Genomic DNA, 27,901 nt, shown 5'->3' on the forward strand with positions numbered 1-27,901 from the left:
TAGCAGAAAATTCTACATGCCCTTACATGCATTTATGTTAAGTTTTGTCATAAACCATGGTAAAATGTTCATCTCAGTAACAATTATGAATGAACACAATCTTTTTAAACTAATTACACACATAATCCATACATCATTCAAACATTCACAGTCGAGTCAGGAAAACAGCGCAAATTCCCATGCTAATGTCATCAGCAAATCCTAACTAGTCATCATTAAAAACCTTGGAGTCCATCAATGAAACTAAATTGGAGGTGTGCATTAGAGCTACTAACAAGCACAGTTAGCTATTTGCAAGACACATCTGCTAATGTGAATCCTGCCTTACTAAGAAACTTACTATCAAAAACTGTTGATTTGCGTGATGATTAATAACAAGGATTTCAAATTAATCTCAGAGAATTCTGGTATTATTGAGTCTACAGGTACAAAACTGCAAATGGAGATGATTTTGTTCCGTGGCTACTGTCTGTCAAAGAGGGCACAGCTAAACAGACTCCCAAAATACAATGCAAAATGTTCAATAAGGTAACAAAAATGTCCACAGTAACACTAAAGGCTAAGCTAAAGGCTAAAAAGGAATCATTGAACCTGGTTAGTATCTCTGTTCCTGAGTCTGTTTGCAGAACACTGAACAGTCAATGGTGTAGGAAACCACACAGGAAGCTGTTGCTTATGACCACTGTGTACCTTATGTTTGCAAAAAATTACCTTAACACTCCACAGTCCTACTGGAAAATTTTTTTTTGGATTATTGGACATAACAAGGGCACAGCTTATCAACATGAAAACATGATCCCAAAGATAAAGTACAGCCCTGGTAACATCATGATGAGGGGGATGCTTTGTTGCCTGTAGGGCTGGACAGCTCACCATTAATGAGGAGAAAAATGGAAGTTTGAGTGGCCCAGTTAGTGCCCAGGTCTTAACCTTAACCAGGTCTTAATAGAGATGTTGTGAAAACACTTTAGGGAGCCATTTAAATATGTCTCTATTTTTGGGTGGGGGTACTATTGTGAATACTGAGGGCAGTATAGTCAATTGTTCTGCAGCACCTACAGCATAACTCATTGCTATTAAAGACACTACTTCTACAGTGAAACTTGCATTCAGCTTCTATCTGTACATAGAAGCATGATGTAAAACAATTTAACAATCAAGATTTGGTGTCAGCTAGTTGCTGGACTTATATTGACTGACATCAGTCACAGGTTCAATATGGAGTCATTACTCTTGTGCTGGTATCTGTGTCAGGGTAAAGGACTCCAGGATAAAGGCTCTGCAGATGGGGCAGTGCTGAAAGTGTGACAGGCAGTTGTTACACACACAGGCATGTCTGCACGGCAGAAGCACCCTGTTGACCTCTGCATTCTGACAGACTACACAGTCTCTGCCCATCCCCTCTGCCCAGTTCTCCTCCAGTACTGGACTGTGCTCCACACTGCTGGCCTCCTTGTTGGGTTCACTGGGTTGGGTATTCTGCTGTGGCTCAGGAGGGCCAGACATCCCTCCACTATCAGCTGACATGAAGAGCGGCTGCAGGAGACAGGAGGCATGGCTTTCTCACAAGCAAATACTTAGACTTGGCATAGCAGAAAAAACACTTCACTGGCTCCCTGTAAAATCCAGGACATAATTAAAATATTTTGTCTCACATACAGAACTCTTAATAGACAAGCTCCATTATATCTTCATATACTTATTGTACCATAGTACCTTAACAGAGCACTTTGCTCTGACTGAAGGTTTACTTGTGTTTCCCAGAGTTTCCAGAAGTAGAATGGCAGGCAGAGACTTTAGCTATCAGCTCCTCTGTTGTGGAATCAGCTCTCAGTTTGAAATATGAAGACAGACACTCCCTCTACTTATTATAGTACTTATATTATTAGGCATAAAACATTCCTCTTTGATAATCTTATGGTTAGGGTTGGCATGGGGTCACCTGAAACCATCCCTTAGCTATGTTGCTACAGGTCTAGGCTGCTGGAGGACACCCATGAAGTGCTGATCACCTTCTCCTCTATTCTCCTCGTGTTTTCCATGCAGTGACATACCACCATTGCATGTCACCAACTTTGTGTCTTCTCTCTCTTGTAGTTTGTGTTTTGTTCTCTCTGCAGATCTGGAGTTGCATCCCTGATCTACAGTTAGTGGCCTTCCTGATCTGTTTATTGTTTTTTGTTCTCTTGTGTATTGTTTGTCTGTTCTCCATCTGCTATCCTGCTATTAGTGCTGTATAAATAAAATTGAATTGATATTATCCTAACAGAGCACTACTCTTGTAGACTGCCAGTTTACTTGTCATAGAAGAAGTTTCTAGAAGAAGATTCTAGTATCCGATACTGAACTTTTTCCATGAGAGAATAACATCAATGTGGGTGATTTGAATAATATTTTGATTTAGGACAGTAATTTAAGTCATAATTTGCTCACATGCTGTATGTAATTTGTTCTGATGTATATTCATTCAACATTCAGCATGAATAAACTTGAAAAATAGACAGAGCATGCAAAATAGAACATACTATGTCTAACCAAGAAACTCAGAACTAATATATCTGCAAGGCACCTCTAAGGTGCCTATGTAATGTTAATCTAACAACAATTTAACATGTAGGTCTAAAAAAGCACAGCAGCAACACAAAACAGGAGCACAACATAAAACAAGCAGAAAGAGTGAGATTATGAGTACCTTGTGCTGCACTAACAGAACTGTAATTATTTTGTTTAATCTCAATCTTCATCTAGTGTGCACAAAGAAAATAAAATCTGCTGGGTCTACGAAATGCTGAAAGAGCCCGTCAATTATGAAAACATATAGGTACCAATTTATGATAAGTCCCAAGATGTTAAATAACATCTTTATTAATGGCTAATACCTTGTTTACAGATGCTTTACAGACCAGATTGTGGAAAGTCTTCCTCTAGCATTACTTGATTTGTCTCGTTATCACTTTATTCTAATCCAATGACCACTTACCTCCTCAAACCAAAATCCATTTGTAATCCATTTACCAACGCAAAGTTAATGGACTACAACAAGAATTATTCTTAATGACTTGGTAAAACGTATAACTGTTGATTGAAACTTCGTCTGACGACTTATTACTTACAGTCAGCAAATGGATTAATTGTGATTTACTAGCTTTTGAATTCCAGATAACCACAAATTTTATGTAAATAAATATGGATCACCTCACTGCCTCAGTTCAAGAGAAAAGCAGCAGAAAATGTTTGACCCAAAATGTGACATACCTTTAACTCGTACATGTTTCCTTGTGAAGTGAGAAGGTACTGAAAGAGAACTCTTGCAGAAAGGTCGTACTTATCATCAGGAACATGAATAACTGTCACGCTTGCTACCTGAAAGTGAAAAGACAGTATAATGAGTTTTTTTTTTTTAATCACTTGTCTCGATGGGCTACTTAATGTTTTTTCAAAACATAAGATGTGCTGTCATATGGACAAGATAATGCAGCACATTTCAGTCTCTCCTGGAAGTCAATAAATAGTGTTGCACAGTTGTTGCTTAACAAGTGAAAAAAGACGTGCAAGAGAGGGAATCTTTCAGCTCTCCCAAGATAAACAGATGCAGATCAGTTAAGTGTCCTGGAAACATTGCTGTGGTGAAAATACAGATATGAAGCTGACACTATGACATGAGTCTGGTCATCTTACTCACACACTTACTCAAATGACTTCACGACACTCCCAACTGAAGATGGCTACATTAGATGAACTCACAATATTATATGTGTGTCTAGCTCCTGCGTCTGCCACAGTCAGTACAGCCACAAGAGGGTAGTGTTCTCTTGGCAGCGGCCCAAAATCTGTGATGCCCTGATCAGAAGGAATCTGTGTACGGTATTCTTCTCTGTTTTCGACGCTAATACTGGGAGGGTGGGGTCAAAGAGGCTAATATTAGGAGTTACTTTAACAGACAAAACAAGTCAAATAAATGCCTTAGACTTCATGAGTATTTATCATGTTACCATAATAAAATGACTGCATCGACCGCTTTGATTGCTGCTGTTACAATAGTACTGTGCCAACATTATGACACCTACCCCAAATGCTTAAACATTTTTAACAAACACACATTTGGAGGCTTAATTTGATTTTCTTGATCATTAGTGCTACTTAGTGTATTTAATTCTTCTCACAGTAAACTGAGCAAAAATAAATATGACCTTATCTCAGAATTGCTAGTGCCTGAAGCAGGCCTCCATTTTTGCTGCTTCCAGCTTTCTCAACATCTGAACATCATCCAAATTACTTCATGCTCGACATTTGCTGTGTTGTGTTAGCAAAACATTAACATTAAAAATGAAATGATGCCTTTTTAGCTATTACCAGCACCATTTGAGATTGAAGGTTAACCATCATCCTCTGCCGACATGGAGCATAACCTAGTAAAGGGTTGCACTGAACAATTATATTTTTTTTTCAGTCACACAACGTAACAACAAAGGTTCAAATTATTCTCAAGACTTTTTTAAACTGCTTGATTAATATAATAATTTACCAAAAATAAATCTCAAAAGCTTGTCTCATAATTATTTCAAAGGTGCTCACACTAATTACCTATTGTGCTATATTTGTTTTTTGTTTACTGCACTTTGATGAAGCCAAATCATAAAAATAACAAAGTATTGCAATATTTATTAAAGCATCTTTTAGCACATACAGTAAAAATAAAAACAGTGGGCTAGGCCAGATCAGACCAGGGGGTGCTAACTTAGAGTTACCATGTTTCTTGCTAGCAATGTAAAGGATACTGGAACCTCTGGTAGTATTGGTACTGGAGGTGTAATGCTTCCTGGAAATGTTCGGGGGTGTGAAGCCTCAGGCCGTGCTGGTGGGCCTGCAGCGCTCTCTGCAGAGCAATGACCTCACAGCCCCAGAAACAGCTCAGGACACAGGGTTCTAGACAGCAAGGCCTCACTGACACACCACCTGCGAATGGGTGTATGTTAATATTATAACATCATGGGACACAACAGATACAGGTGCTACTAAATGGGAATACTGGATAGGTAATTCCTGAGGACATTCGGAGCACTGCTTGTTTGTAGTTGTTCAAATTCTTTATTGGAAATCTTCATATATTCACATGGATACTTTCAATTCAACAGCAGACCCAGGACCAAAATTATACCTATACTGTGTATTTTCTAAGCAGTAATTTCTGTTCCTTAACATGATAGAAACAGTTTCACATGTGGAAGGTGTACAGTATAATCTCTAGTACACTGGGACAGGAGGCGTTAACGGTCATTCCTTTGTACTAGTGAGCCTTCAATATTTTTGAGGGCATTTAACATCCCCAGACACTTTAAATCCAAATTATACTATCTCCACGCTTCCCAGTGACTGCATCACGTTCCTAAAGATGATTGTTCTCACCAGTGACACATGCTGGCCCAGAGCCCAACACCAGGGTGAAGGGGTTGGTCACCTGAACCATTTGTCTTTCAGGGGTTGAGACGATGGACTCTGTCTCTTCAGAGTTGCGAAGGATCACAGGGACATCAAAGCCACACCTACAGGACACGATGCAGACAGCGCAAAATGCCAAAGAGCACAGAGTGGGTTCATCTGATGCTGCTTAACCTTTAAATAAATACAGAGCTGACAACTGTATGTAGAAGAAAATCTGTTGAAATATGAATTTCTTGGAGTGACTGACCTTACTGCCATGTTGTTGCCGACTGATTAAACTGCCACTCTAATAACGCTTTGCCCATTTTTAGTCCAATAACTGGATAGATCTAGAACTATTGCTAACCCTGTTACTTTAAAAGTGGGTATCCGTGTATCTCCAAAGATTCTGCTTTCCCTTATCTATCATATTTACTTGTAGAAACGAAATATATAACTTTTATTGGAGGACAATGAACTTTAGTAAACCAAATCCCTGATCATTTCATGTGTTGTCTTGCATAACAAACTGACATGTCAGTCTACATGTCAACTTTAATAATATCTTACCAATAACAGTTTTCATTGAAGTAGCACACTAACCCTTCTATTCACAGTATTTTCCTAATTTCAATCCTTTGATACAACATTTGTGCGTCTAAATAACTTATTTCCTTGCTATTGAATACAACTGGCTGAAAAATCAGTGATGGATTGCATCGTACAGTCATGGCATTCTTTGAGGTTGGGCTCCCATACCATGCCCATGGCAAATCCCCATCCAAACTGACACAACAACTGACAAAAGCAGCCTTCGCCGACTAAATCCGAACACACTTGGAGCCAATATGTAAAGGCAATGCATCAAGCTCTTATGGTCAGGACACTGGGTAAGTTAACTAAGCTAAGTATCACTTACCAGCCGAGCACCATGGCGGCGGTTATAACAAAACATAAAGAAACCACACTAATGTAAAACAGCGGCGAGTACTCATATAAGGTGACTAAAAAACCCGCTGCCATTTCATAACATTTATATCGCTAAATGAGCCAGTTTTATTTCGACTGACGGCCATTACAGAAACCGCTGAAGTAGAACTACGGTGGCCTAAAAGGTACATACGTACACAACAAGCCTTACGCCTATTACAGAATCAGTTCTAAGTTTCGATAGTGCCAGCAATTTAGCTTCATAGTCACTTCAAAATGTACGCATTTTAAATAGTTTACTGTTAAAACCTAGATGCATTCCTAAATCCTCAAATTTGAGTGAATAACCGAAATTAATTAAATTGCAGAGGAAAGCAAGAACAAACTGACCTTCAAATGTAAGGTATGTAAATATATCTTGAATGGGCTCCTTGCATCGATGCTTTAAATTGCGCAGTAAATACACACAAAAATAAAACTTAAATTAACAGCTGTATTTCCAGTCAATATATATTTACATCATAGGCGCACTGTATTATCATGATTTTAGAAAACTCTTAGTCTTGTAAATTTATTTTGAATTATTGAACAGGAAGTACATTTTTTCGTATCTGACTTGACATAAAGCTACTGAGACTACCCTCCTGGTTTGTTCATAAAATTTCCCGGCATTTATCACGAAAGCTGCGAATGTAAACGAGAGTAAGTGCATTCAGTAAAGCAGGAAGTGTATATGTCTTGTATGTCGTTTTGTAGCTATAATGTTAAAAAATTCTGTCGGAAGGTCAGAACATTTCGGCAGACAGATGTTACCAGCTGGGAAGGAAGACGCCGTTAATCTGTTATTATCGTCTGGGATATCGTTGTGATTTTTATGAGACTTTCTTTATGTATAGCCCCAAATAATTTGCAGCCCACACCATGAGCAATATGAAGGATAAACCGACTATTCGTCAGCAGAGCTCGGAAAATAACTCTGTCAGCAGTAGTGAATGGGATATGGCAAATGATGTGTTTGTGTCCAGCTACGATGACAATCCGATGGGAGATAGTGTCGATGCGGTGAACAGGGACCCGGCGCAGCACGGCTTGGACAGACACCTGCCTCTGTTAAGGGGGGACTCACATTTGTCCCAGGATGGCATGATGTTGGGCCTGGCCGGGGAGGAATATTCTGGCTCATCCTATCTGGACATTGTTCCAAACTACACCGAAAGCGACGGCAATGTCACAACCAAGAGGCGCATCCGGTCCAATAGTTCCAGGCACCGCGGTGACATCGTCACGGAGCTGGGACCGGAGGAGGTCCGGTGGTTTTACAAAGAGGACAAGCGGACGTGGAAGCCATTCGTCGGACACGACTCTTTAAAAATCGAGACTGTGTATCGCAGATTCTGCGAACAGAACCCTCATGGGATCAAACGCCCCGCCGATCCAGCCGAGGCCGACGGACAGGAGACAGTCAGGTCCGGCGAGGTCCAGCCCGAAAGCTTGGCCGTGGACACAGGAAGTGTCTGGGCCGAGCCGGCGGCGCAGCGGGACGGGGGTCTGCGGCGCTCATTGTCAGAGGGGATTAAAGACTCGGGCATCAATGTCAGCGTGGAGGCAGTGTGTGTCAGAGGAGGGCTGTATGAAGTGGATGTCAGGGAGAAGGAATGCTACCCTGTTTACTGGAACCGTGAGCATGTCAACGATTTAAATTCATAATATTACATTTTATTACAATTACAATGTACTGCTGCCTTTTGGTTACTAGTGCTATTAGTACGACTGCTACCACTAGTGCACTGCTTAATCTCACCTGTTTTTACTAATAAATGACAGGTAAAATCATTACTACTTGTACTGCTGCTAACAGCAATTCCCATTTGTGCCCTGCTATTAGCTGTAGACCTATTAATACTACTGCAAGCACTACAGTTTCGACCACTTTGAAGTCCAAGTCTAAAACAAAAAGACACAAGTGAATCATGTTACAGTTAGCAGAGAAAACTAGAAAACCCTCACACTGTGGAAGCTGCAGCCAGAGAATATACAGGCCATCTGAGTCAAACTTGAATATTTCACTTGGACATGCATAACTGTATGCAGCTACAATATGCATGAACACGACAGTATGTGTGCCTGAATATGTGCATTGTACATGTGTGTACCATGTATATGTACATCTGTGCATGACGGTATAAATTTGGGTGCATGCCTGTGTGTAAATCTATATGTGTTTATACATGCATTTAGATGCGAGTGCGTAGTACTGATCAAAAGTTTACATACACTTCTTAAAACCAAATACACTCCCCTCCACAAGTATTGCAATAATGAGGTCAATTCCTTAATTTTTGTTGTAGACTGAAAACATTTAGGTTTGACATCAAACTATGGATATGAGACAAGAGATCAATATTTCAGCTTTTATTTCCAGGCATTTACATCTGGATCTGATACACAACTTAGAAGATAGCATTATTTGTAATGGAACACCAAATTTTTAGGTGAACAAAAGTGCTGGAACAGATAGACTTAATATAGTTTAAAGTAAATAAGACTTTATATTTAGTTGCAAATCCTTTGCTTGCAATAACTGCGTTGATCCTGTGACCCATTGACATCACCAGACTTTTGCATTCTTCAGGTAAAATGCATGCTATAGAGGGTTTAAATCTGGAGTTTGAATTGGACAGTCTAAAATAAAGGGTTGGTCTCACTGTTCTAATACTTTTGGAGAGGAGTGTATATATATATATATATATATATATATATATATATATATATATATATATATATGTATATGTATATATATATATATATATATATATATATATATATATATATATATATATATATATATATATATATAGCGTATTGTATTTTGTGACAAAGAATAATTAAGAGTGGTAGGAGTCACTGGAAACTCAAAACTGCCTGTCTTTACAAGTATACAGTGCTGTGAAAAAGTATTTGACACAGATATCTTTTATTTCTGCATATTTGTCACACATAATTGTTTCAGATCATCAAACTAATTAACTAATTTGAATATAAGACAAAAATAACTCAAGAAAACAAAAAATGCACTATAAAATATGACGATTTAACTTATTCAAGGAAAAATGCTGTCGACTCCCATTTTGCTCTATGTGAAAACGCATTTGTCCCCTGAGCTACCAGACTAAATCATGTTCCAAAAGTTTGTTCTCTCCACTGGACAGCATGTTTGATTGTTTGTTACCAAAATGGATTACACCTGGTCAATCAGGTGCTGTTTGGTTGTTGGTCTGGTCAAACTGTCAGGTCCCAGTATATAAATTTCTTGCTTGACCAAAATGCATTACGCTCACAACCAAATTTTGGAAATGTTACCATGGCCAAGAGCAAGGGTGGAAAAGCTACACTTTCGGAATCTGAAATTTGTGCACAGGCCATTGCTCTTGGAAATGCAGGAAAGATTTGTCAGCAGGAAGCTGAAGCCCTTGGCAGAAGTATCTGCTGGGTACAGAAGTGGTGGCAAAGGTGCAACAAAGGAGGATCCTTCAAAGATTTGCCTCGCTGCGGATGTCTATCTGACCTAACTGCAAGAGCCAAGGATTTGATGAGAAAGTCCAAGCGTATAAGACATCAGTCATGTGGGCGACTCAGTCAGAGGCTGAAAACTCTTGGAGAAAATGTTTGTAAGAGCTCTGTGCATCGCTATTTAACAGAGACATTGGGGCTGAAAGCTTACAAGAGTCAACATGCCACATGACTCACCAAACTGCAAAAGGAGAAGAGACTGGCTTTTGCAAAGAAGTACATAACTCTCACTCCAAAAGACTGGGAGAATTGGATTTTCTCTGATGAATGCCCTCTCTACTTAATTCCAACACCCAACAGCCAAAATAATCTATACAGATGATGGTGAAAAAATGCCATCTTCGAAGCAAGTGAAATTCAGTGCCCATAGTATGGTTTGGTTGCTATGTCTGCTTCAGGTCTCTTAGAGATGCACGTTGTGCCTCAAAGTATCACTGTTCATGCACAATATTATACCAACAACACTCTAGAAAAGGTACAACTTCCTGTTTTGACCAGGAGTAAAAGATCAAGGCCTGTGACTGAACGGAAAATGTTTAACAGACATTTGGAATTGGTATTTATGCAAGATGGTGCCCCTGCTCACACTGTCTGTATGACTCAGCAACGGTGTTCTGAGCATCTACCTGGCTTTCTGCGTAAGGAGGAATGGCCACCAAACTCCCCTGACCTCAACCCAATTGAGAACTGTTGGGGAATCCTGAACAGTCGCATCTTTACCAGTTCACCACCGACCACCATAAAACAGCTCAACTTTAGGGCTGTATGGGAGTGGGGGAAGATAGAACCATCCATACTCAAGAACCTTGTAGATTCCATGCCTGAAAGACTGAAAGCTGTGATCAAAGTGAAAAGGGGGAATACGGGTTATTAAGTAAATAGATTATATTGCATATTCAGTCTTTGAATTTTGTTTCTCTGGGGAGAATGAATGTTTGGGTGTACCAATTGATAAAAAATAATTTTCAATCATGTTCAATTTCACCACACACACCCACATATGATACTGCCAGGCTTGTTGAATCTAAACATCTCTAAATAGAGCCTGTCTGTCTTTTTTGGAAGATAAGGGTCCATTACATCTGTTGTAAAGCTAATACTGCATTCCACAGAAGAACGTCATACCAACAGAGAAACATGGCGGTGGTAGTGTGATGGTTTAGTGCTGCTTTGCTTCCACAGGACCTGGACAACTTGTCCTTATCGATGGCTCAATGAATTCTGCTCTATCAGAAAATCCTCCAAGAGATTATCCACCCATCAGTTCATGACCTAAAGCTCAAGCACAAATGGTTTATGCATCATGACAGTGACCCAGAACACACAAGCAAGTCCAATTCTGAGTGCTCTAAAACCATCTAATGTGGCCAAATTAAAATGATTCTGCAGAGAAGAGTGGGTCAAAATTCCTCCATCTCAATGTAAAAGATGATCACAGGCTATCACAAACATTTAACTGCAGTTGCTACTGTCCTGACATATTAAGTTTAGAAGGACATTTCGTTTGATAGGGGCGATATAGGTTTGATGATGTGGAACATTAAAGTGTGAGAAATATGCCAAAATAGAAGAAATCAAGGAGGGAGGATATGTCTTTTCACAACATCGTATGTAAACTTGTGTGTATGACAATATGTATGTATACCAATCAGCCACAACATTTACCTTCAGCCTTTGCAGTCATGTAGATGTTAGTTTGACATTAACACCCACCTGTCACACTGCAAAAATTGCTCAAGGAAAGATTGAGGAACACAAAAAAATGTAAAATATTCAGTTTTGGCAAGGCATAAGAGAATTGTTTTACATTCGTGTTTGAAAGACTTAAACAATTACTGTATTGATTGTTACCTATTAATTGAATGATGAAAATTTGGACAGTTAAGTCATTATTGAAATGGTTGCTGTGCATTTTTTGGTGATTGACTAGTCTCTTAATCAACCAAATGTTTCAGTATGTTTGTTACTAATATACATTTTAAAATATTATTTCCTAGAGATATCTCTTGCGCCCCCCCCCCCCCCCCCCCCCCACACACACACACACACACACACACACATTCTGTGTGGCCTTGTAGAAGTGGTGCAGTGGCTAACAGAACGTGTGATTGGTATCATGCATGTTTGTGTCTGTGTGTATTGTGTTTGTGTGTGTGCAAGGAAAAATAAGGTTTGAAATAAATGTATTGTGACATCCTTCAGAACAAGACCGGATTCCTGTCATGAGGGGTCAGTGGTTCATTGATGGAACGTGGCTTCCCCTGGAGGAGGATGAGAGTGACCTAATCGAGCTGGAGCACCTTGCCTGTTTCCGGGGGCAACAGATGAGGGATACCTACGAGATAGAGGCGATGATCACAACAGTGGACTGCAAAGATGGTAAGGATTATAATACAGAGGACGGAAGAAAGCAGAATTAGAAAGATGTACATGAGTGGCAAGACAAATGTGTGTGTAGAAGCAAGTGTATGAATGAGAATCAGTAAGGAGGCTGCGATCAGTCAATAAGGGGTAGCCAGGTACAATTTCAATTTCAATTTCAATTTAGTTTATTTGAAAGGGGACAATGTGATTTCATAAAACACATGATTTGGAGGCTACAATTCATACAGCTCCTCCTACAACTACAGAGAGTCACAATCACAGCCTGGTGTGTGTGGTCTCAGTAATTTGGGCAATACGTGCTTCATGAACTCTGCCCTCCAGTGCCTGAGCAATGCATCTCCACTCACAGAGTACTTCCTCAATGATCAGTATGAGGCAGAGATTAATAGAGACAATCCCCTGGGAATGAGGGGAGAGAGTTAGGGGTAACTTTTCCATTTAGAGCAAGGCCACAATAAAAGTCAGGTGAGAACCAATTAGATGTTTCTATCATGACTTCTGTAAATGAACTTAAATGCAGAAGAAATCATCACACACGCAAACACATTCTACACACTCTCATGGGGAATAATGAAGTAATTATGCTGGATGAAGTATGTCACTTGTTCTTAATCACAGTGTAACTGTCTCTCAGCCATCCACAGTCTGAAGCTGAGTAGGAGTCATGTGGACTGGCACAATGTGGACGAGGTGTACCTATATAGTGATGCAACAACCTCCAAGATTGCACGCACTGTGACTCAGAAACTGGGCTTCTCAAAAGGTATGAAGAAAAATGTTTCTGTTTTCCATTATTTTGACCTAGTGAATAGTGTTGACTTGTTGACCTGACGGACACACAATTTCACTGAGACAAAGAAGTACTGTCAGGAGAAAGATGTAGTATATGAGCTGAAGAACATCATGAAAGGCTCAACTCGATGAGCAACACCTAACAGCTCCATACACTTTCTTTATACTGGGTTGCGGCAGAAAAGTCAGAGATGTCTTTAAACCAGTACAAATATAACCCAAAACTATCTGACTAAATAACAGGAGCAAAAATACAAATATGTTATTTTGCAATTTCGGTGAACTGGCCTTTATACAAACAAATCAATCAAACAAACAATTTGTAGTTTATAGGACTGACTAAGAGATACAATAAAATCCATCTGAACTTTACATCCATGGTGCATTTTGAAAACCATTTTCAACAAATGTCTAAATGGTGGTAACGTTGTTCCATTTCATGAGAAGGAAACACAGACATATACCTTAGTTTGCTTGGTTTTGTGGATGTGCTACAGAAAAATAGCTGGATTGTTGCTAAAAATAATGGATTAACCACTTTAGTAGTCATTTGATGGCAGTGTCAGAAAACTGAACATAAGCACACCTCGGTGGAACGCAAAACATGCTCTCTCTCATGTTCTCAGCCTCCAGCAGTGGGACACGCCTCCATCGGGGATATGTTGAGGAGGCCGCGCCTGAAGATACCCCACCTGAAACCACACACATTGTCTTTGTGGTGCATGGCATTGGCCAGAAGATGGACCAGGGTCGCATCATCAGGAATACCAGCATGTAAGATATTATGGTGTTTTGAGTGAACGCTTGGAGAATTGAATTAAATCAGAATAATTCTAATTATCTAATAAGCAATTGTTTTCTCTTGGCTGGTGGGAAGGATGAGAGATGCTGCCAGAAAGATGGAAGAGAAGCACTTCTCTGATCGAACAACAGAGCATGTAGAGTTTCTTCCAGTGGAGTGGAGGTCAAAACTGTGTCTGGATGGAGGTATGCACTTCAGGTTCAACTAACCAACACAGAAGGTGTCTTTAACTGAAAAACTGTCCTGACATTATGTTTTGCCTTGAAATGTAAAAAATATTACAGAAAAAAACCCAGGATTTACTATTATACTGTATACTGACCTACATATGACCCATATATCTGCATCTTTTAAAATTAGGATTATTTCACTTTTAGGTAAAGCCAGGCAAATGCAAGACATAGTAACCATGGTTACAACTACGTGGCACCAAATATTACATTTCAAGGACACACTCTTTTCAGTTCAATTCAATTTTATTTATTAAGCACCAATTAACAACTTACAGTCAAGTCCATAAATATTTGGACATTGACACAGTTTTCAGCAGTTCGGTTCTGTACACCACTACAATGGATTTGAAATGAAACAACCAAGATGTGCTTTAAGTGCAGATTTTCTGCTTTAATTTGAAGGTATTTACATCCAATTCAGATGAACGATGTAGGAATTACAAGACATTTTAGATGTGCCCTCCACCTTTTTAAGGGACCAAAAGTATTTGGACAAACTAACATAATCATAAATCAAACTATCACTTCTAATATTTGGTTGCAAATCCTTTGCAGTCAATGACAGCTTGAAGTCTGGAAACCATAGACATCACCAGATGCTGGGTTTGGTTTCTGGTGATGCTCTACCAGGCCTCTACTGCTGCTGTCTTCAGTTCCTGCTTGTTCTTGGGACATTTTACCCTTTAGTTTTGTCTTCAGCAAGTGAAATGCTTGTTCAGTTGGATTCAGGTCAGGTGATTGACTTGGTCATGGCAGAACATTCCACTTCTTTGCCTTAGAAACTCTTTGGTCATGTTCACAGTACTGTATACTCTAGGTTATTGGCCATCTGCACTGTGAAGTGTCGTCCAGTGAGTTCTGAAGCATTTGGCTGAATAGGTGCAGAAAATGTTGCCCGAAACACTTCAGAATTCATTCTCCTGCTTTTTTTCAGCAGTCACATCATCTACAAATATCAGAGAACCAGCTCCATTGGCAGCCATACATGCCCACACCATTCGACTGCCCCCGCCATGCTTCACTGATGAGGTGGTATGCTTTGCATCTTGAGCAGTTCCTTCCCTTCTCCATGCTCTTCTTATCCTATCATTCTGCTACAAGTTGATCTTTGTCTCCTCTGTCCAAAGGATGTTGTTCCACAACTGCACAGGCTCTTTGAGGTGTTTTTTAGTAAACTCTAGTCCTGCCTTCCTGTTTTTCAGGATCACCAATGGTTTACACCATGTGGTGTATCCTCTGTATTCAGTCTGGCGAAGTCTTCTCTTAAATATTGACTTTGAAACAGATATGCCTACCTCCTGATGAGTGTTCTTGATCTGGCCAACTGTTGTGAGGGAGTTTTTCTTGACCAGGGATTCTTCTGTCTTCTGTCATCCACCACACTTGTTTTCCATGGTCTTCTGGGTCTTTTGGCATCGCTGAGTTCACCAATCCATTCTTTCTTTTGAAGAATGTAACAGTTCATTTGGCCACACCTAATGTTTTTGCTGTCTCTCTGATGGGTTTGTTTTGATTCTTCAGCCTAGTTATGGCTTGCTTCACTGATAGTGACAGCTCTTTGGACTTCATACTGAGAGTTGATCTCACCAGATTCCAAACGCAAATACCACACTTGAAATTAACGCTAGACCTTTTAACCTGTCAAGTGTAACTATATGGAAGAGAGATAGGGATAGGGAAGAGAAGAGTTGATCAGTGCATCATGGGAGTCCCTCAGCAGTCTAAACCTATAGCAGCAAAGCTAAGGGATGGCTCAGGTGATCCTGAGCAGCCCCAACTATGAGATTTATCAAAGGGGAAAGTTTTAAGAATAATCTTAAAAGTAGAGACAGTGTCTGCCTCCTGAACCCAAACTGAGAGCTGATTCCACAACAGAGGAGTCTGATAACTGAAGTCTCTGCCTTTTATTCTACTTCTGGGAACTCTGGGAACCACAAGTAAACCTGCAGTCTGAGAGCGAAGTGCCCTGTTAGGATGATATGGTACAATAAGGTCTTTAAAATAAGATGGAGCTTGGTCATTAAGACTTTATGAAATAGGAAAACTATATATGAAAATGGAAATCTTTTCAGGGTCACTTAAAAATGAACCTCTGCTGTTGATGCTGATACTGTGATGTCGCTGTCCATCTCAGGTGTTGCTTATTTACTGTGAGGATCCCTCTGAGTGAAGCCGACAGAAGGAAAACCTCATCTTGCTAAAAAGAAGGAGACTAAATAGACAACATCCTCAATGAATTATTTCCAGTTAATCTTTCATTTACAAAGGGACAGACCAACTCTGTCAGCAATTTATTACTCCGCCGTATTCCTTGGTGGAGTTAAGTGGCGATCGGCATATGTTTGTCCATCTGTTAGTCTGTCTGTGTCTCTGTGCACAAGATTACTCAAAAACGGAATAACGGATTTGGATTAAATTTTCAGGGAAGGTCAGAAATGAAACAAGGACCACCTGATTAGATTTTGGCAGTGATGCAGCTTATAGTCTGGATCCACAAATTTGTTCAAGATTTCTGTATCATTGCGAGATTGCAGCATGGTGTCACTGTAACTATGACAACAACTGAATGCTACATCAGCTGCCTGCTGATGATCACATGATTGTAATCCTACTACAAATTGACTGTTGTGGACTTATCGGGACTTATCCATTGGAAATCATGCAATAACTGAGCGGCCTTGGCGGAGTACTGCGCTCTCTAGTGCTTTTCTTCTTACTCTCTGTTCTTAGTATTCACAGGTTTCATTCATCACCTATCACCTAACTTCATATCTGCTGTTGTTGCATAAATACAATACAGAGTACATGTTGCTATCATTTATAGCAGATATGCAGCATTAAAACACCAACACATTCAGGCCATGAGCTTGATTATTACCTTTAATGCACACATAAAAACTACATTTTTTAACAATTCTGAACTATAAAGGTGTAAACGCATCTAATAAATGGATTAAATGAATAATATGTTGCCCAGCTTACAGTGAACTGTAAATACTGGACAATCACAAGACAGATGTGTATTATGAGGAGAGGGAGCTGAATCTGCATTGCAACATTATTGTTATTACTGGAAGGATGAGGGGGACATCAGTGCTGCTCTTCTCTCCTTCAGCGAAGAAGGACAGAAAACTCTTCACTTCAGGCAACCACAGCTGAATGTTCATGTTCTCTGTAGCTCTCAGTCCATCAGACTAGATGTTCCCAATGATCCAGACCAAGGCTGGAAGGAAAAGATGCTAACGGTGAGGACAAGATGTACAAGGTTCTTTCATTCCAACTGCTGGAACATTAAATATGAGAGTTAACACATCGGGATATGAATGGAACAAAATTGAGTGTTATGTTTTTTGTCCTATTTTTTTAATTCTTTTTTTTTAACAGCTTCTGTTCTTTTCACTGAGAAAAAACATCTGCTGAAAGGCTTCTCTTTCAATTCAGTCTTTAATTGTCATTGTCAATCAACAAAATTTCATTCAGAGCATTTCATACACTGCATAGCAATGATATAAAAAAGTGCAGAAATGGTGCAAGACCCTTCTCCCAGTCCCATAAAGACCCACTGTATAAGATTAACACACAATAATATACTATTTGAATATTCAGTGCAGGCACAAATGTATAAGTAGTAACAGTAACAGTGGTACTGCAGCACACAGAGGGAACGTACAGACAGTTATTTGAATGATGTTTGATTAATGCAACAATGCAAAGTCCAATAGCTGTGAACTGGACTTTGCATTGTCACCTTAAAAAATAAATCCTATTAATCCCTCCTTTCACACCATTTAAGGTGTAAACAAACAAAAATTTTATCACTCCACCATTTACATCTACTCATGACAAAAAATCTCCACATTCACATAGTGTTCAGGTGTGTTTAAAAGAGGCAACTGATAAAGCAGTGGATTTTCCTTAGACAATGCTGTGGTGATGAGTCAGTTAATCAAAATATGCAAGCAGGGGATGTAACAACATCCACAACATGCTAGTATTGCCGCAGAGGTGACGATAGAAATCATAAATGAAAGATCGCTTTATACTTCCCAAATAAACTAGTCATCCAATCTCCAGAGGTCTTTATAGCCGACGGATGAGTTGCAGCTGCACTCAGTCCACATTGATCAGCAGCTGCAGAGAGCCACACAGACCTGAGACACACAGGCAGAGGACGGATGGCCAGAAGGGGGTGGGGCTAGGTGAGGTTGTGACAAAGTCATGTTCTTCTGGGAGTAACAGTTGTACTGTACGTATTTGTATGTGCTTGCTGCAGACACAGTGGACTCCATCACTCCAGACAAAGTGCGAGGTCTCAGAGATATGCTGAACAGCAGTGCCATGGACATCATGTACTATACAAGTCCTCTGTACAGAGATGAGGTGAGCCTGAGCTTGACCTGCACGACAGCTTTTCAGTCCCCTTGGGGAAACACATCCAGCTTGAGGTTCAACTTTCTGACTCCCCACAGATTTAGGTGGTCGCCCTGCTGGCAGTTTCTGAGCCTTAGTCCCATTAATATGAATCAATTAACTTCAGTCAGAACTAAATGCTGGATACAATGATTTAATCCAAAATGGCTGTATAGCACTAAATTATGGTCTACTGCCAGACGGTGAAATAATACCTGATTTATCAAGCCTCTACGATATTCAGTTTTTTTTCTTACTGACATTAAAAATACCAACAGAGACAAATATCTTACACATTTTTATATGTGCTGTTGTTGTGTGTCTGTGTAGATTACTAGGGGTTTAACACTGGAGCTGAATCGACTGTACTCACTCTTCTGCTCGCGAAATCCAGACTTTGAGAAAAATGGGAAGGTGTCCATAGTGTCGCACTCGCTGGGCTGTGTCATCACCTTTGATATCATGACAGGCTGGGACCCCGTGCGTTTTCATCATCAAGAAGTGCCAGACCCAGAGAAGACAAAGGCCCGCTGGCCAAGTGATGAGGAGCGCCACCTTCAGGAGCAGCTGAGACTCACTCACCTCAGGTACTGCAAAGCTTATTGATCTAGGACATGTGATGAGTTCACATCTATTTCTGCAAAAAATTTACCTCAAGGTACAGAAGAGCTCAGCAATACCTACAATCCGTGTGCATTTTCCTGTTGTATAGGCAGACATACAAGTAATATTCACTCGTACGTATGCTTGGCAAAACCTTAATGGGGTCATTCCACCTCAACTTACCAAATTTTAAAAAAGTTCATGCCTGACCATCTCAGATTGTCAGATATGACTGGCACTATACTCCACACTTTTAAAGCTCCTTTCAGTGCCAAACACAAGAAGGAAGATCATCATCTTAAGGTGAAAAATAAAGGTTTCTTGGTTGGTGGAATATGGGAATAGACAGAAACATTGACATTTTTTGACCAAATGTACAACATCATATAACTGGTTTATATTTATATCATTGTATTATGTTACTTATCTTTAATTTTTTGTTATTTTACTCAGTTTCTTACATCATTGCTGCACTGCCTGCTCTATGTGCCCTTTTTAATTGCTCCCTGGGGACAAATAAACTTGTCTGAATCTGAATGAAGATCATATGTACTTATCAATGAAGCTGTAAAATTTCCTGACTCTAGCTACATTATTTCTCAAGTTATGTCACTTCAAACATTGCTCCACAGATTGCCAGGAAAGAAAAAAATCGACACAAAAATCATCATGACCCCACCCCTTTTCAAGATTTTTTTACGTAACATCTAATATTGCCTATGACATCAGATTTAACACGGGTTTAAGTTCTTGAAAATGACAAAAGTTTGTGCTCTTTTATATATCGATAATTTTGTAGATGCCTTTTGTTGTCCAAATTTTAAAGAGCCTGAATTATGCTTTCAGGGTTTTTCCCTTTCCTTTAGTGTGTTTCATAGTGTGTTTGTACATGTAAAAGGTCTGCAAACTCAGAAAGCCCACACCAAAGAGGGGTCTTTCCCACAATAATTATTGCTTCTCATCTGCCTAGAATGCTTCGTCTGAAGTCTAGGTTTTTCTTTTATACCTAATTATGTCACCATGTAACATATGAGCAGCTACCTCGCTGTCCTCCATTATTTCCTTGCTCGAGCTGCTTCTGTTAGGGCTATGTCACTGCTTACACTTACAGATCTGAGGTCACAGTACGTAATCGGTGTTGCCTCCATTTTGTCAGAGCTACAGCAATACACAGTATGACCAAATTAGTGTGTTTTTGAACATCTTTAAAGGTATATTTTGTTAAGAGGGAATCTCCATATTGTTTAAAAGCATGTGAAAGTGAAAATGAGAGTGACTTCTATTAATCCTGAAATGACTGTACTAATTGTGTTGTCCACAAAGGTGTTGACTGTGAGTTGTTTGTTTATTTGTCTGCTTGTTTGCTTGCTTGTTTGTTTTATGACAGGTAGAGAGTATGAATAAGTGCAAAATCACAAACCTTTGGTACAGATTCTTCTGATTACTGTCAACCATGCAACTGCTCTGTGTTTGGGAGTTTTCTATGTAGAACACAACAGCCAAACTGTTTGAAAACCAGCAACTAAAACAGGAAAAACACAAAACAAAAATAACGTGGAAGCAATGCACAGCAACTGATGACATTTTAGCCCTTGGAAGACGACAGATGCACTTGCAGATCTACATATTATATCTAATCATTATTCTTCTTCAGAACTGGTTTCTGGTTCTAACATGTATGGCTGCATTCCTCCAATATTGCAACCTGCCATTGTGTAGCATCAGGTAGTTTTACAGTGCTTGAGCAGAGTCACAAATTCACATGCATGCTCAAGCTCCTTTGAGGGACAGGGAGAGGGGTGATATAGGATGCTTTTTTGTTTTTGTACATAGAGGGAGGGATTTCACAGAGTCATACTTTCTAAAAGAAGCAACAGTGTAGAGTTATATTCATGCAATTTCAAAGCAGAAAGGGATTTTGGGGAAACTGGAGAGGGAGTTGATGGCAAGACCTCCAGCACCATTAATGCCTATTCAGTAACAAACTCATGACTTTGAATCATCTCCTCTTTAGATAAGCTCAATCATGATTGTGTTGTCGGTGAATTTAATGATGGTGTTAGTTAGTTTGGCAGTCAGAAAGTCCTTGTTCCAGTGGAAGGTGGGCTGTGAAAGTTCAGGTTCACTCAGTTTAATAACCAAACTGCTGGGGGTGACAGTGTTGAAGGCACAGCTAAAGTCTGTGAAAAGAATCCTCGCATAGCTCCCCTGGTGTTCAAGGTAGGTAAGTGCAGTGTACAGAGCAGTGGCGATCACATCCTCTGTACACAAACTGGTGTGGGTCAAAGGTGGGTGGGAAGCTGGCCTTGATATGCTGTAGGACCTGCCTCTTAGAACATTTCAGAATGACTGGTGTGAGGGCTACTGGACAGTAGTCGTGTAGCCTGATGGTGATGAACCTTTTCGGCAGTGGGAAAGTTGTTACAGACCTCAGGCAGGGTAGGATGATGGATGTGGACAGGGACAGGTTGAAGATTTTTGTGAAGACCATAGAAAGCTAATTGGAACATTCTTTGGTACTCTTTCTTTCACACCATCAGGGCCAGCAACTTTCCTCAGATTCACTATTCTCAGCACACACCTCACCTCATGCTCCTGCACAGTGAGGCTGTTGCTGTCTGAGGCTAGTGAAGGTGTGGTGCCTGCTGTTTCCACCTCAAAGTGGGAAAAAACAACAGTTAAGTTCCTCTGCCAGTGAAGCCTCACTGTTAGGAGTCATGAGTTTGCAGGTCTTGTAGTTGGTGATGTGCTGGATGCCCTGAAACACCTGCCAGGGGTCATTGTCATGGAAGTGGTCCTCAATCTTCCTCCTGTGGGCCACCTGATTCCTGATGACTCTCTTCAGGTTGGCTCTAGCAGCACTGAATAGAGCCCTGTTACCCAACCTGAAGTTGGTTTCATGGTCGTTGAGAAGAGATTTGACTTTGTCATCCAAGGCTTCTGATTGGGGTATGCCCGGATGTTTTTGTTGACAGTGACATAGCCAGCACAGTTCTATATGTAGTAGAGTACAGTTGATGTGTACTCCCCAAGTCCAGATTCTGAGAAATGTCCCAGTTAGCCCTTTCAAAACAGTCCTGCAGCTCTGAAGAAGCTCCCCCAGGCCATTTTTTAAAATATCTGTTATGGTGGGTTGAGCTTTTCTTCTGAAGGGGATGTATGCTGTGGTTAAGAGTATGGACAGGTAATCTGACTGGCCAAAGTGTGGAAGTGGTGTTGATTTAAAGCCTTTCTTGATGTTAGACTAAATTTTATCCAGTGTGCTTTCCTCTCTAGTGGAACAGTTGATGTGTTGCTCAAATTTGGAGAGAACTGTCTTTAAATCTGCATTCTTAAAATTATGATATGTGCTCTGTTGTGAAGGTGTGGTGCTGTGCAAGTTATCTAGGGCTATGCTAGTTTTAGCACCCAGTGGAATGTAAACAGCTGTGACTATAACAACAGTAAACTCACTGGTAAGGTAAATGTGCTTGCATTTAACTGTCAGGTACTCCAAATCATGAGGACAGTGGCTGTCTGTGATTTTGGCATTAGTGCACCAGTTGTTGTGGAAGTAAATAGACAGTCCTCATTCTTTGCTTCGACCAGAGTCATTGTTTCTGTCCAGCGAAATGCTGTGTGTCCTGTTATCTCCGTGGCAACATTGGGAATGAGTAGGTGAAGCCAAGTCTACAATATAAAGAAGAATGCAACGGTCCCATAAGAGTTTTTTGTTTGTTTTTTAACTCGTCCATTTTGTTGGTGATGGATCTGGCATTTGTGAGAAACGTGCTCCATAGCGGTGATTTGTGTGGTTGTTTTCTTATCCTTGCAAGTAGACTGAACCAGCAACCTCGCTTTTGCTTCAAAGTCTCTCTCCATTCATGTCATCTGAGTGCTGAGAGAGATGATAAGCGCAGTTTGGTCCTTACTGACTCTCGTTCCAGTTCCACCAATGATTACATGTATTTTTCAGCCTTTCTTGTAAATTACACCTAGCTACATTACATATATGTAAGACTGACTGACAAACATGTAACTGACTTGCACTGAAGTTATTAATGATATCCATCATTATGGCCAGGTTGAGGGACTTGGAAGATCAGTTCCAGGGTCTGCAGACCTCATCTTGTGTTGCAGTGCCAGCCTTGAAATTTAAGGTAAAGTTCAGATATCACAAGCCACTGCCATTCTCTTCAGCATGTGTCCTACAAATCTTCACATTCTAAGTACAACTCTGATTCAAAATGAATATATTGTAATAAAAATTACTAACATTGTGATTCAAAATGCAAGCATTGAACCTGGAAGGATCACAGGCCTCTTGGATGGACAGAATAGTGGATTTGAAGAGTATCTAGCACAAGTTTCCCCAAGCCTGAGCTTGATGTACTTTCAGATCATGCAGTAATCATGCAGGCTTGTCATTTAGAGTTTCTATAGTCTGCATTCAGTGGTTGTCACTTTTGCATTTATTGTTGCTGTGATACAGAGGCAACTGAAATACATGAACAGGATTTTGATATTAGTGCATCACAGTGTTAAAAAAAATAATAGAAGTTTGGCTAGAATACAAGTTCATTTTCAGAAACTTACTTGATTAAGTACACACTGCTACTTGAAGTAACAGTACAACCATAGTCCTTTGTAACTGACCCCTGAGCAGCCCGGTACAAACTTTAGGGTCTGACAGCCAATCAGAGCAGAGTGTCATGTTTTTAAATCTGAGGTCACCCTACTTTTGGCATTGCAGGTAGAAAATTTCTTCTGCATGGGCTCTCCTCTGGCTGTGTTCTTGGCGTTGCGAGGAATTCGGCCTGGAAACAACGGTATGCAGGACCACATCCTACCCACGCCAATCTGCAAACGCCTCTTCAACATATTTCATCCCACAGACCCCGTGGTGAGATACGGACTCCACACTTCAGTGTGTTACCATGCATACCAGCTTTATGATTTTACTCAATACAGACCAACTGACAAGCTGTCAGTTACAAGGTTCAACAAGAGTGTTTCTGAGAAATATATAAAGAATTTGTATTTGTTTGTTTCAGGCATACAGATTGGAACCTCTGATCTTAAAGCATTACAGTAACGTTGCACCTGTTCAAATCCACTGGTAAGACAATTCATGTGGTTGTATATGAGAGATAAAATGCTTGCTATTAATTCTACTGAAAATGTATCAAAGCAATAGATGATGTGATGAAGTCCTGCAATAATCACTTCCTTTCTTTTTTGTGTTCTTTTGGTATATCAGTTAGTGAAATAGATTTGTTGCACTAAACATTTTCCAACATGACCAATGGTAAAATACTAAATTAAAATAATGAAAATTATCACATTATAGCCTGTCTCACGTAACCCTACTACAACAGAAACTCTATTGCCCAGTTTAATGAAATTAGAGCTGTAGGGAGAACAAGGACTGCATGTTTCAGTTATCAGAGGTTGATGTGGATGTGATGTGCAGGTACAACACCACCAGCCCAACACCCTATGACCTGATCCGGCCCACTCTGCTCAATCCCCCGAAGGAGACCGCGTCTGTCTCAGACTCTGAGAGCATCCCTAGCCCTTGCACATCTCCACCCCAGGCCCGACGGCACTATGGGGAGTCCATCACCAGCTTGGGCAAGGCCAGCATCATGGGTGAGCCCACAGGAAGAGTTATGACTGCATGGAGCGCAACATAATAGAAGTGTTTGTGTTGTGTCATGCTTAAGAACCAGTGTAAGAAACAGAAAAGCCAGAAAAAACCTGCAGTGGATGTGAAAGTCTGCTGAAAAGCTGCATTTTAGTCACAATAGCCGCACATTTGCAGTTTAGCGGATTCTAGCTCAGAGAAAGAAGAGCTGCCTGCACTGCTGATATTGTAGTAAAGCCAACAGTAAATCATGGTCTTGAGTTTTCAATGACTAACAACTGAATTTTCTATGATGGAATCAATGTAACCCACACGAAAAAAAAAACAATCATCCATTTTGGTTCTTTAATTGATTATAGGTCTTCTAGAAATATAAAAACTGCTGAATCCAAAAATATTCAATAATACAACAATTTTAATATTTGGTTAAACATCCCCTGGCCATTTTCACCACAACTACGTGTTTTTGGTAAGCCGTTCACAATCTTCTGGCAAGCTTCTCATTGTATCTTTGACCACTCCTTTTCACTGAAGTGGTAAAGTTAAAGTGTATTTGTTTTTTTTCCAGACAACTTGTTTTTTCATTGCAGTTCACAGGTTCTAAATTGGGTTTAAGTCAGGACTTTGGCGAGACCAGTCTGAAACCTTAATCCTAGCTTGATTTAGCCATATTGTTACCACTTTTGATGTGTGTTTGGAGTCATTGTCTTGTTGGAACACAAACAGCCTCCAAGCTCAATTTTTGTTTCATCTGACCACAGAACTTTGCTTGAGAAGGCCCTCTTCTCTCCTTGTCTATATGATCAGCAGCAAACTTCAGCTGAGAGTTAAAGTGCTGCTTCTAGAGAAGGGCTTCCTTCTTGCGTGGCAGGCTATCGACCCAAAGCAATGTAACACACCTGTATTCCACCAGCTTGTAATTCATTGCATACCTGTGTAACACATATGATGTAATATTTAATGTATATTACTTAGAAATGTATGTACACATCTACTCTATAAGAAAATAAATCACTAAAGAACCAGGCAAGTTAAGTACGGCTTATGGAGCTGGAGGAAAATCAATGAAACGCAAATTTCTTTTTAGCAGCTATATTAAAACAAGACACTTGATGTAAATCAAGGAAAACGGCAAATATAATCAATTAAATGAAAAATTTACAAAAGACAAAGCCTTAGGAAGTTTCTAAATTATACAGTTCAATAAGTTTCAACGATTCAAGATCCTACTGGGTGGTAGATTGAGAGGGACAGAAGAGGTAGAGAGGTAGAGGGGGAGGGATGGGAGAAGAGGAAGGTTGGGAACAAGGAACATATAACACACAATTGGATACATGCATGATAAGCTAGATGATACATACAAAGTACAAGCTAACATTGAAACTGATTCATAGTTCACTGATGATGTACAGCTCTGGCATTAAATATACCACATATATAGCTGGTAGTAAAATTCAAACAGTATGTAGATGAGCATATCAAGTATAGTAAGGGTGATGCAGAGTAGAATGGTGCAAAGTGGCAGCTGGAAGCAGTGGGCTGGAGGAAGGTCAGCAGCAGCATCCCACAGTGGACATGATGGAGACTAGGCCAGTTGGTGGGAGAACAACCACAGATCTGAAGCATCCAGCTCTGGGACCAGGGACACTCGGAGAAAGGACACAGGAAGAAACAGAGTGAATGCAATGCAATAACAGTATATATAGTAAATACAAAGGTAGTTAGAGAAGGGCTCAGTACATCAAGAGAGGTCCCCCAGCAGTCTAGGCCTATAACACTACATTCAAAGCTGTAGCTAGCAGCTGAATACCTAAGTTTGGCAGAAATTTCCAATTTGATTTATTCATACAGCAATAAAATGCAGGCAGTTCCCACATGTTGTGTATCTCTAAAGGTTTTCCTGCCCTGGCAGTTACCCTGGCCTAATCTCCACCTGTGGGATGCTGCTGCTGACCTTCCTCCAGCCCACTGCTTCCAGCTGCCCATTTCCACCAATCTACTCTGCATCACCCTCACTATACTTGATATGCTCATCTACATACTGTTTGAATTTTACTACCAGCTATATATGCAGTATATTTAATGTCAGAGCCGTACATCATAACAGTAAACTATGAATCAATTTCAATGCTAGCTTGTACTTTGTATGTATCATCTAGCTTATCATACATGTATCCAACTGTATGTTATATGTTCCTTGTTCCCCACGCCCCTCTTCTCCCATCCTTCCCCCTCTACCTCTACTCCTCTACCTCTATCCCTCTACCCCTCTATCTCTACCTCTCTACCTCTTCTGTCCTCTCAACCCTCCCGGCCAGCAGGCAGATGGGTCCCCCTACATTAAGATCTGGGTTCTGCTCGAGGTTTTTTTCCTTGTTAAAAGGGTGTTTTCCTTGCCACTGTCGCCTTGGGGCTTGCTCTGGGGTTCAGGCGTATGGGTTCTGTAAAGTGTCTTGAGACAATTTGACTTGTAGTTGGCGCTATATAAATAAAATTGAATTGAATGTCAAGTTTTATGCTGACATGGACAAATACTGTGGAGCCTGAGAGAACACTTTCAAATTACACCATCACTGATACTGGATGTGGTCAAAGGTCTAATAGACATGTGACTCGGATCCAGCAGTGGTCAGCAAAACATTGCTTCTGAGCCTACAGAGCTTTCTAACCAGGTCAATGATGTTTCCTCGAGAGTTTCAGCTCAGTACAATATATGGAGCATGGTAAGTGAGAATTGCAGACAGTTCTGTTGATTAAGGAGTTCAGTTTGTTAGTGATGATGTATTTACAATATAATAATATGTATGTATGTAATGCATTAATATTACTGCCCTCAGGTGCTGCGAGCCTTGGAAAAGGAATCGGCGGAATCTTGTTTTCCCGCTTTTCCCGTTCCAGTGGCCAGGTGGGCGGAGTGGAGGAATATCCATCAGATTCAGAGGGTGGAGGCTCTGAAGTGGAAAATGTAACATCAGCAGAGGAAGGAGTGACAGTGACAGAGGGCGAGGAAAAGGACAAACAAATAGAGGAGGAGCAGAGGGAAGTGGAGCCTGCCATGTCCCAGTCCACCTCAGCTGTGATGGACAGCACCTCCTGTAAGTGCTGTGCTTTTTTGAGAAGCTCTGATAA

The 27,901-nt window shown here is 40.3% G+C and overlaps 2 protein-coding genes across 4 annotated transcripts in view; one reads left to right on the forward strand and one right to left on the reverse strand.

Annotated features, from left to right (window-relative positions):
• Positions 1-7,630, reverse strand: cgrrf1 (cell growth regulator with ring finger domain 1). 3 transcript variants are annotated; one of them, XM_035952059.2, is made up of 6 exons: positions 7,478-7,630; positions 5,407-5,543; positions 4,779-4,956; positions 3,745-3,892; positions 3,256-3,363; positions 1-1,536 (listed from the first exon to the last, which is right to left on the reverse strand). In XM_035952059.2, coding segments are annotated over exons 1-6 (882 nt in total). In that variant the 5' UTR covers positions 7,480-7,630; the 3' UTR covers positions 1-1,227. The 3 variants fall into 3 exon arrangements, with proteins under 3 accessions (XP_035807952.2, XP_023134323.2, XP_023134322.2); XM_023278555.3 differs by lacking the exon at positions 7,478-7,630 and adding an exon at positions 6,341-6,648 and having other exon boundaries at positions 3,745-3,886; XM_023278554.3 differs by lacking the exon at positions 7,478-7,630 and adding an exon at positions 6,341-6,625.
• ddhd1b (DDHD domain containing 1b) overlaps positions 6,964-27,901 on the forward strand; it is a 27,009-nt gene continuing 6,071 nt past the window's right edge. The window contains exons 1-12 of the mRNA XM_023278558.3: positions 6,964-8,029; positions 12,124-12,300; positions 12,941-13,069; positions 13,725-13,872; positions 13,976-14,085; positions 18,407-18,513; positions 18,874-19,130; positions 23,210-23,285; positions 23,879-24,028; positions 24,180-24,244; positions 24,599-24,777; positions 27,610-27,867. Of these exons, the coding sequence (XP_023134326.1) occupies positions 7,273-8,029; positions 12,124-12,300; positions 12,941-13,069; positions 13,725-13,872; positions 13,976-14,085; positions 18,407-18,513; positions 18,874-19,130; positions 23,210-23,285; positions 23,879-24,028; positions 24,180-24,244; positions 24,599-24,777; positions 27,610-27,867 (2,413 nt within the window). The 5' untranslated portion in view covers positions 6,964-7,272. The remainder of the gene's footprint in view (positions 8,030-12,123; positions 12,301-12,940; positions 13,070-13,724; positions 13,873-13,975; positions 14,086-18,406; positions 18,514-18,873; positions 19,131-23,209; positions 23,286-23,878; positions 24,029-24,179; positions 24,245-24,598; positions 24,778-27,609; positions 27,868-27,901) is intronic.

Source organism: Amphiprion ocellaris, chromosome 12 (genome assembly GCF_022539595.1).
Source record: "Amphiprion ocellaris isolate individual 3 ecotype Okinawa chromosome 12, ASM2253959v1, whole genome shotgun sequence".
Taxonomy (NCBI): Eukaryota; Metazoa; Chordata; class Actinopteri; family Pomacentridae; genus Amphiprion; species Amphiprion ocellaris.